General features: G+C 42.3%; 1 protein-coding gene across 1 annotated transcript; it reads left to right on the forward strand.

Annotated features, from left to right (window-relative positions):
• Positions 1-928: 928 nt before the first annotated feature.
• LOC117448955 (keratin, type II cytoskeletal cochleal-like) lies at positions 929-6045 on the forward strand. Its single transcript, XM_034086246.2, has 9 exons — positions 929-1565; positions 3143-3351; positions 3466-3526; positions 3757-3852; positions 4026-4190; positions 4286-4411; positions 4506-4726; positions 4832-4884; positions 5067-6045. The coding sequence occupies exons 1-9, from the start codon at positions 1011-1013 to the stop codon at positions 5351-5353; spliced, it is 1773 nt and encodes a 590-aa protein (XP_033942137.1). The 5' UTR covers positions 929-1010; the 3' UTR covers positions 5354-6045.
• Positions 6046-10944: the final 4899 nt, after the last annotated feature.

The following is a 10944-nucleotide window of genomic DNA, read 5'->3' on the forward strand; positions in this document are numbered from 1 at the left end:
GGTATAAGAAGGTGAATGATAACCCCAAACCAACGAACAAAATCCTGACCCCATTATTTATCTTGACTTGAGTTTAGCTTTTCTTTCTTTGAAGTTGAGTTTGACTTTTTACTGTATCCAAGATTACCTGCTTTTATGTCCTATGTTCTGTTCTCTGCTGAAGATATTCCATCTCCATCTTTAACATTTGGAGTTATCCTGCTTGATATGTATGTGAAAGAATATGACATAAAGCAACTATTTTTGAGTATTGAAAGATGTGTCTACTTGTATGAACTAGTACCTCTATTATCTCACCGATTGTTTGTAATTTGGGTGAACTGACCCTTTAATCGTGCAGTAAGGCTAAGACATTCCGTCACTCAGCCCATAGCTTTGAGTTTTATTTTTCCCGGTTTATCTGATATTTCTGCACTCCCAATTTCAAGCAGTGTGTAAGTAAACCTTTCATATCTTTAGGAATCTATGAATAAATGTACATTTACATGTATTTGTATTTAAATGCATGCATTCACACATATGCACAGCAACCAAATATTCACATGTTATATATCTTGCAAGATGAAGAAAATGGTGGATAAGTGAGTGTAGGCCCCATCTGCTGACTCCTTCAACTCTCACCACGCTCCAGGCCAATCAAATAAACAGTCTTTGCAAAACATGTCTGTTCTTCCCTCTCACCCCTGCCTCTGATGCCATTCCTCTGCGAACACCTGGGTGTGTCCTGCCACGATCGTTTCACAGGGGTGGCGCTGTTACCTGTCTGACCTGCCTCCCTGCCCGAAAGTGCACCTTTCAGGATCCATGTAATTGGAGGAGGTTTGAGGGGGAGGTGCAGAGGAGGTGGAGCTCACTGGAACCTCCTCCAGAGTCAAAGGAAGATATAAACCCACCACGGACAGAGAGAAGACACTTCGAGGTACTTGACTCTCCTCTTAGTGCTCCACTGCTCTGTCAAACCTAACTTTCTGCTCCTTTTCTCTGTGAACCCTTTCCTCTCAGAGAACACAATGTCGACCAGAGTTGTCAAAACCCAGAGAACCAGCAGCGTGAGAACTGCTGGAGGTGGAGGAAGCTTTGGAAGTGGAGGAAGCTTTGGGGTTGCAAGTGGAGGAAGCAGCTATGGAGGTGGAAGGAGCTTTGGTGGAGGAGGAGGCCAAAGAAGCTTTTCCTCAAAATCTGTCTCATATCCTTCTCGAGGACAAATCTCTAGCTCATATCAATCATCCCTGTTTGGTAGTGGTGGTGGTGGTGGTAGTGGTGGTGGATATGGTGGTGGTGCTGGTGCTGGATTTGGTGGTGGCGGTGGATTTGGTGGTGGAGGTTATGGTGCTGGCGGCGGTGGTGGTGGTGGTGGTGGTGGTGCATACGGCATCTTATTCGGTCAAGGCGGTGGTGGTGGTTTCCCTGGTGCAGGTTGTGCGAGCATCACAGCCGTCACATGCAACACGCAACTGCTGGCACCCGTTAACATTGCCATTGACCCCAACATCAGCACCGTCCGCACCCACGAGAAAGAGCAGATCAAGACCCTGAACAACCGCTTCGCCAACTTCATTGACAAGGTGAGCCCTCTTCTACTTTAAGTTTATGTCCTACAACAGTGTTTTTGATATGTTTGAAGCCCTACGTTGGCTGAATAATAGATATTTATGTAGTTTAAGAAAGGTACATGAAATAATGGGAAAAGATGTGGGATGCACTGCATAGTTCATGTTCAGTTTGTGCAAGCGTAAATGGCTCTGCACACTTTCTCTAAGGGGCCACCTGGGCTCATTGAATATTACACAGCAAGTCATGCAAAACTGCTGTGTGGGCACCTTTCATTTCAAACAGAATGCAATACTGTGCATCAGCTGACCTTTGCACTTACACTGAAAGCAGATCATTGCTCCTTTCATTTGCTTTACACAATAATTGGCCCTTTGCCACCTGTCGCTGTGTGGACTGCGTCACAGGAAACACCAGGGAGTTCATATCCAATGACTGGTGTCTCTACGCATGAGGGAAAGAAGGGATCAGGTTATCACCTATTCCCATGGCAGCAAGGACTCTCAAACTCTGAGTGGTGCTGCAGAAATGGGACCCCATCTTAAGTAATTGAAATGCATTGCATACAAATGTCTTTGCATTTCCAAAAGACAAGGGGTGAGACTATTGTTGAGTGTTTTACTTCACCAACTTTCATGCATCATTGAAAGACTTGCATAGAAGACGAGAATGTTTCTGTTAGAGATCATACATAACAAGGGAGCCACACCCAGCAGGAGAAAATGCTCCAACCACACCCCATTTGTCTTTACTATTTATCGATTCAGAAAAATACTGTTCAGTTAAAAACTCAATCTACTAATAAGTAATACATTATTGTGTTTTGGATTAGATATTTTGTATAAAATGAAATATCTAAAGCACTCAATGGATGTGACAGTTAATAGCCTTCGTGCATGATGGATTTATTACTTAGGGCTGTGGCAGACAAGTTCACTCAGAGAAAGTATGCATCCTGGAGGCGAGGGTGTGGGCGTTTGAGGGGAGGGGCTGGTTTGAGGTGTGGCACGGTACACCTCACCTGATCTTCAAAAAAAAATGAAGCCCTACAGGCACACGTACACTCCCAAAACTGTAGAGATGGGCTCCACCTACTGAAGGCTTTTTAAAACCGGATTGCAGAGAACTGTACTCTGTGCCTCGCATGCATTGTTCTGCCTAATAGGGACAGGCTTTTAAACATGTTTTCCAAGGTCATGACAGATTTTCTAAATCTATGACCTCATTTGTGCAGTTCTACTACACTGCACGTCTCAAACTTCCCTGCCCTGGTTGGGCATTATAGTAAGGGAGCTGCTAGCATGGGTACATACAAGGTTTTTTGTTTGGGGAAAGTCACACACAGGTGTGGCCCGAGGGATCACCTGAGGGAAGTAAAACAAAGAAGAAAAACACATTTATTATCTTGGAGAGGGCATGCCAAATCATGCAGAGAAGCAACAGTAAATGAAGTCTACTACTTCTATGTAGTTAAATTAATATATGTGCATTATCCCCAGGGTTTCCTGTAATATTGTTGTATTAACTACATAATCGTACTACCATGTTTCTTGCAGAGTGGATCTAACCTAAAAATTATTTTATCTTTTAGGTCCGCTTCTTGGAGCAGCAGAACAAAGTTCTGGAGACCAAATGGAGCCTGCTGCAGGATCAGACCACCACCCGCTCAAACATCGACGCCATGTTCGAGGCCTACATCGCCAACCTGCGCAGACAGCTCGACGGGCTCGGCAACGAGAAGATGAAGCTGGAGGGAGAGCTGAGGAACATGCAGGGCCTGGTTGAGGACTTCAAGAACAAGTGAGAAAAAGCCCAGCACAACAAACCATCCCTGAATGTGACAGTTAACCTACAGTTGTTGAAGTCCACAAGTCTTTTTACCATCACCAAATTCTTTCCCACTTTCTTTGTCAGATATGAAGATGAAATCAACAAGCGTGCAGGTGTGGAGAATGAGTTTGTGCTCCTGAAGAAGGTGAGGGTCGATTAAGTTCCATCATATCTTGGAATGCATTTCATTTCTTATCTACTGATCTAAACTCATCTGTGATGCATCATCAGTAATATTCAACATTTAAAGCCAACAATGCAATCAGCTTTACATTATCCAGCACTCTTTTTCAGAAATCGCCTAATCTAGTTGAAATGAATTGTTGCTCTCAACTTGAAATGACCAATAGAGACGATCTTCTTCTCCTCTAACAGGATGTAGATGGCGCCTACATGAACAAGGTTGAGCTGGAGGCCAAGGTTGACTCCCTTCAGGATGAGATCAACTTCCTCAGAGCTGTCTTTGAGGCGGTAAGCAAAATGAACCACAGCATAGCCCCGTCATGTTGGCTTATATCTGTCATTAATATTATGAAAAACTCGCTAATGTACTTAACATTAATGGTAAAGATGCAGAATACAAACCAACATTGTACCCTTTTAACTCTCCTACTTTTTATATATGACAAATATATCTTGTGCAGGAACTCAATGAGCTCCAGGGGCAGATCAAGGACACTTCAGTCATTGTGGAGATGAACAACTCCCGCAGCCTAGACATGGATTCCATTGTGGCTGAAGTCAAGGCTCAGTATGAGGAAATCGCCAACAAAAGCAAGCAGGATGCTGAATGCTGGTACCAGCAGAAGGTACGTAGAGAGAGAATGGCATTTCAACAACATCTCCAGTTAGAGAAAATGTTGAATACTTCATAACAATATATTTGTTTGTCCTATGCCTTCAGTACGAGGAGATCCAGAGCAGTGCAGGCAATGCCGGAGAAGACCTTCGCAACACCAAGAGTGAGATTGCTGAGCTCAACCGCATGATTAGCCGCCTCCAGAACGAGATTGAGTCAGTCAAGGGACAGGTAAGCTCTCAAATAAATATATTAAAGTTTGGTAAAAGCATTTTGAATGGAGACATAAATGTCTGAGGCTTCTACTAACTTTCCAACTTCTCAGCGTTCCAACCTGGAGGCCCAGATCACCGAGGCTGAGGAGCGCGGTGAGATGGCAGTGAAGGACGCCAAGGCCCGCATCAGGGACCTTGAGGATGCCCTGCAGAGAGCCAAACAGGACATGGCCCGCCAGGTCCGCGAGTACCAGGAGCTCATGAACGTCAAACTGGCCCTGGATATTGAGATCGCCACCTACAGGAAGCTTCTGGAAGGAGAGGAAAGCAGGTAAAAACTTAGCTATTTAGGATTCACACAATGTTTCATCTTCTGAAAATGTTCGACTATATGCTGGGAGCAGCTCAAGTTGCTAATTTGTGTTCTTCTTTGCAGAGTTGCGAGTGGGGGCGCATCTGCAACTATCCACATCCAATCTACATCATCAGGTATGCATCAACACATGTTTCAATACAAGTAATTTCCTAAACAGTTCATGAAAATATAAGAGGTAGAATTGAGAAGATATTTGGTAAAGCTATCATAGCCACTTAGTTTGGATGATAAGTTTGTATGGCAATTCAAATTCCAACCATCTCATCTGAAAACATCTTCTTATTATCATTTTCAGGAGGTGGAGGAGGCGGCGGCAGCTTTGTCGGCTATAGCGGCGGTGGCGGCGGTGGCGGTGGCGGCGGTGGCGGCGGTGGCGGCGGCGGCTTTGGTGCCGGCGGCGGCGGCAGCAGCTATGGCATAAGCAGCTATGGCGGCGGCCTAAGCAGCAGCTATGGCGTTGGCGGCGGCGGCGGCGGCGGCGGCGGCGGCGGCGGCGGCCGCAGCAGCTATGGCGGCGGCAGCAGCGGCGGCAGCATGACTATGAAATCGTCAAGCAGCAGCACCAGACAGAGTTACCGTTAAAAACAGCAGATGTCATTCCCTCCATACTTCTTTCTCATTTATTTCTCCTCCTCTTGTGCCTTCTCTCTGACACTCAGTCATAAAACGTACTTAACCCCATTCAACTCTCTTTCTCACAAACATTTGACCATTCTAATTTCCCAGATCCGTGTAGTGGTTCAGCTCTCTCTGACTTTAGTTATTGTGTCCCTGCTCTCTCTTTGGCACCTACTACCTACAGAGATTACTTCAGGATACAAGTCGAGATAGAGAAATGATTAGAGCAAATACTGAGAGCAGCAGAAATGTGAGTCAGTCCTCTCTTCCTTTGATCAGTCAGCCCGGCTGGCTTTTGGTTGCTAGATTTGCTGTCAGGCAGACAAGAGGATACTTGTAGTGTCATGACACAGTTTCCTTACAAGGCAACAATCATTGCACACAAAATGCAAAGAGCAGCTTTGAGACTTGTACAGAAGGGAGGTGCGGATGTCCATGCACACATGAACCTCTACTCTCTAACGTCTTCTCTGTTGTCTCACATCCTTCATTTTGATGTGCATTTTAAAATCATCAAAAGCAGCCACATATAACACTCTCATAATTTCCTTTTATGATTCTCTGGTGTTTGGATCCTGTGTCACTTTCTTGTGAAAACAAGAATTATTGTGAATCTGTACCACCGAACATCTGCAATAAATCTGATTTCATACCCATCATGGCAGTTTTTATTCCTTTTTATTGATGTTTACATTTTCTGTGTAACATTTACGGTATGCAAATAATTTGGGATTGTATTATTCACACCTTTATCAGATTCAGCTTTGTTGGTTAACATATACAAGGAATTGTATTCATTTATTGTTGCAGAAACAGTAATAAACCCATACAAAGGGAAAGAAGAAAAAATATAATATTAAACAATAATACATAAATAAAATATAAAAACACACACATATATATATATACTATTAAATAAAGAAGAAATATTAGTTTAGAGTGCAAATATGCTTGAATGAATATTAAATGACTAATATAATCGGTTGCTTCATACGCAAACTTTAGAGTCCCAAAAGTGGTGATAACAAAAACCATAAAATAGACACAGTTGAAACACAGAGAGATCAAATCGAATAAGGTTTTGTTACCTGTCAAATCCGATAAAAGGCAAAATACACCCCACCGCCCCAGAAAAAGTCAGCACACATTTTCCTATTTCACAGATTGTTTTTACCTTGGTCTACCAACATGCTGTACAATAAAATAACATGGAAGCTCGCAATACAATTGTTGTAAAACAGGATTATTTTCTTAAAAAAAGAAATACTTTAACACTTAAGTATTCAGTCATGAGGTTAGAGTCAGTGGTTGTGGCAGCGGGGTGTGGTTAGAGCGGGGTGTGGTTATAGCTGATCTCTCACTAAATAAAAGCATGCTGGTTCTGTTCTCTCTTCTTCACATGTAGTCATTTATACTAGTTAAGGAGGCTCTGTTATGATTGTTGGGGTTTAGTGTGTCATATAGATTGTTGTGCATGTAAATGGTGTGTACACTGAACAGTTTCTTCCGCTCTGCTACCGGTCTCATTAACAAGGCCTGGGACCCCCACTGACACTTGCCTTTAGCCACTCTATAGACTGCACAACCCAGTCTCACGGCATTTAATGTAATAGTCACAAAATTAATTGAATCTATTGATTCCTGTTCACCAACACGATTTTCCCATTTTTTTCGTGTCACACAACGATTTATTTAGTTTAATTTTTTTTATTTAACCAGATAAAAGCATTGAGATAAAATCTAATTGTCAATGCTGACCTGGTCAAGAAGGCAGCAACGTTACACATAACACATTAAACATAAAATACAGAGAACACAACTAAGAAAACAAAAGACGAAAAAGCAGATTTGGGACAGTAAGGTATACACTACTTATTACTGCAAGAGCAGCTAGTGGTAAGGACTTCAGACAAATTCAATTTAAAACAGGCTATCGAGACAAGTGCCCTCAGTTTGAGGCGTGATTGAAGGTCATTCCAAGACCAAGGACCATCATAAAAAAGACTCCTTTTTCCAGCCTCAGTCCACGCAGCAGGAACCTGGACCCGTATCCAGGCACTGGATTTGAGGTTGTAAGAGTCACAAACTGGAGCAAATCTGGCACATATGTACAGTGGAAGCTTACCTAAAATGGCTTTATACATTAATAATAAACAATGCTGCATCCTACGCATACTAAGTGAGGACCATCCATTTAGGCTATACAGTTTGCAATGATGAGTCCGATAGGGTGCATTTGATATATAACGCAATGCAGCATGGTGGGTCCCTGCTTTTAAAAGCAATGTATTTCTATTGGTAGTATGTTTCGTGCCTGCAACACGTCTTTTTGTCCCGTTGGGTCTTTGAAGACCAGAAGCTGTGTGGTTCATAAAAACGTGTTCTTACTCAATATCAAGCCACGATTATTGTTTTTATTTTAAATTGTATATTGTCTGACTTTTTTTGCCATCTGCGAGGAAAATAAATGGGGCTCCGACCCTCAGAATACTGAAATCTGTATTTTTTAAATCTTTTTTTCCTTTTAATTTGTTATTATTTGGTGCAGGCAGGCACGAAACATACTACAGATACAAATACATTGCTTCTAAAATGGTTCTGTGTCAGAATACTGAAATCTGTATTTTTTGTAATATTTTTTTCCTTCTAATTTGTTATTATTTACATTCCTTTTAAAATCGTTCTGTGTGAACACGAATCAATAGATTAATTTCGTGACTATATAACACGAAATGCCGTGAGACTGGGTTGGACTATGCGTTACACTAATGCAAATTAAACAATATCTTGTTTTTATTTATTTCATTTAAGTATCGCCTGTTCTGCACAACCCTCCAAATATTTAGCACATTTGTACACAAGCAAATATTTTATTTTATTATTCCAAGACAGTACTTTGTAATATTATACTGTAACTGCACATAATTGTTTGGTGCAGATTTCATGTAATACATTTTCCGTACCTTAAAATTATGATAGTTTCAATTGTTTTTAATAAAAAATTGTTGTTTTATTTCTTACTTTTTATATTCTTTAACTGAGTTTAAGTATGCACCATATACACCAAGAGTGTAACAGTGTGTAGACCTAGACCGTTTTGACATTTTTAAATAATATGAATTAATACAAGCATGCTAAAAGAACGTATCTGTTTGCACAGTTTTATTAACAAAGTGATGAGGTCACTCATCAAAGTCAGTTACTGCATGGGGGAGTGTGTGTGCAGGGTGGGGGGGGGGGCATCTGTCATCGTTCAGAGTTCAACCAGGGGTGGATTTCAAGTTACTTATTTTTCATTTCCTCGCTCCTCGGTCCTAGGTATCACCCGGAAATAGATTTTTCTGTGCCATCTTGAAGGTTTCCCATTTCTCTAATTCCCCTCCTCGACTCTTGTCCTCGTGTCTTAGTCCCGCCCACAAGAGATGCGAGCGGAGGAGTCGAGGAGGGGAACCGAGGAGAGAGGAGTGGAAGCAGCAGGCGTTTAGAGAAATGAGAAATCCTCTCCTCTGAGCGGTCATTTTAAAGAGACTTCAGAGGAAAGGACATCCCATTGCTCTTAAAACTCATTTCCCTGCTTCTTATCCCTTCTCGTGGTTTCCCACGCAAGTGTGGGACGCAGGGATGGAAGTTAAGAGAAGTGAGAAGCCGCTCAGGGCAGATGGGAAGAAGCTCTTCCTCAACCTGCTCAAAGATTGTTGGTCAACCCTGGCTCATCCTAATAACCTAGTGAGGCTGTCCAACAACATCATCTCTGACCAAATCCATGTTCTGAACAGTGAATATGAACTTCTACCATCTAATCGGAGATACAGGGTCCCACGATTCAATGAGGTCAGACTGAAACACTCCTTTGTGCATCAGTCAATCCTCACAGTAAACACAGAGCTAAATCCCAGATCAAATGCACGCCAAAGGCTCATGAAAATGTTTTCTCTCAGTGATTGTGATGTTATGTTAAATGTTCGTTGTTTGTGTTTCATGTATTGTGTCTGGATATGTGTCTATGTTGGTGTTGGACATGGAGCTGCTGTGATGCAAGTCAAATTTCAGACTTGATCATATCGTAACCTGCTGGTCCTGGAGCGCAGGCTCCTGTGGCGCCTCCCAGAGGGCAGGAAAGCACACTGTGGGGGGGGTGAGAAGTGTCCCTGCTGATGCAGCACGCCTTTCGGCAGACTTTTTCTGTGTGATGGATTGTGTTGATAGCAGGCAGAGGAGGACCAGTGATGTGCTGGGCTGTTTTCACAAGCCTCTGCAGAGATTTCCGGTCTGCGGCAGTGCAGTTGCCGTACCAGACCGTGATGCAGATAGTGAGGAAGACAGGCACCTCTCACTCGCACTCTGCTCTTCCGCAGCGCCGCTCCCTCTCGCTGAAATTATGAATGTATGTAAGGCGTATAGTAATCGTAGGTAACACGGCAGGGTCTGGGACTGTTACTTTGATTTGCAATATTTATACAACAAATCGATATGTGTATGTATTTACATCAATATGTTTTAAAAAATAAAATCGAATTTGCTAATATTAAGTGATAATATTAGGATTAGTGTGAACAACTAGTTTACATGTTACTAACAGTGCCTTGTTAAAGAGCCTGTTGCTGTTTATTTATAGCTTTGAATTCTTTCAAACCAATATTATCTTCTTAAACTTGTATGGTAGTCAGGAGCATCACTTTCTAATGTTTATTGATACATTTAGAGGGAGGGGATCTAAAGTAATGCTTTAAAATTCAGATTGGATTCATTTCTACCATTTTCTTAAATTCATGGTAGTTTCAGTAATCCCATGGTAATTGAGGACACAAGTTATCTACATGACTAATGTCATCTTTATGGCTTTCAGAAAGGACAGGAGACCGACAGGTGACTATCAAAGGACTAGCAGCAGCAGCAGCAGCACTAGCAGCATATGATGATAATGATGATGTTAAATGTGTTGTTTTAGGAACATCCATTGCAAATACATGGAATTCAATAAACATTGAATAGCATATCATGCAGTTTGTCGGTGCCTTTTCCTCCGTGTTTTCCTGGTTTGCTGTGCTGCCTCCTAGTAGCCACCATGGTTTGCTGTGCTGCCTGGGGATGCTCAAATCGCTCAGAGAAAGGAGTACGAATGTACGGCTTCCCCACTGACACAGAGCGGAGGAAAAAATGGCTGGCTCAAGTCAGCAGGAGCAATTTCACGACCAACAGCAACAAAATATGTGATGTAATTATATACAAACACTGCATTTGCACTTTTTCACAAAACGAAAACCACACCATTGGGAAAGCTTAATGTTTTGTTTAATACAAAAAAACAGGGAAAGGCTTGAAAAACACTGAGAGTTGAGACTCAGGGTGCAGGGTGAGGGTCTCAGTGCAGGCATTCAGGCTCCATTGAATCCCCCTCTGGTTCTTGTGCTGAAAGAGGGAGTAACAGACAGGAGAAAGGGTTATACACACACAGCACACCTATTGGATGGGAAATGCCTTGGGGAGATAAGGTGTTTACTTATATAAAACAGTAGTATTAAACTTACCTTGTGTTTTCACTCTCACTTAAAGAG

The sequence above is a fragment of the Pseudochaenichthys georgianus genome, chromosome 7 (assembly GCF_902827115.2).
Source record: "Pseudochaenichthys georgianus chromosome 7, fPseGeo1.2, whole genome shotgun sequence".
Classification (NCBI taxonomy): domain Eukaryota; kingdom Metazoa; phylum Chordata; class Actinopteri; order Perciformes; family Channichthyidae; genus Pseudochaenichthys; species Pseudochaenichthys georgianus.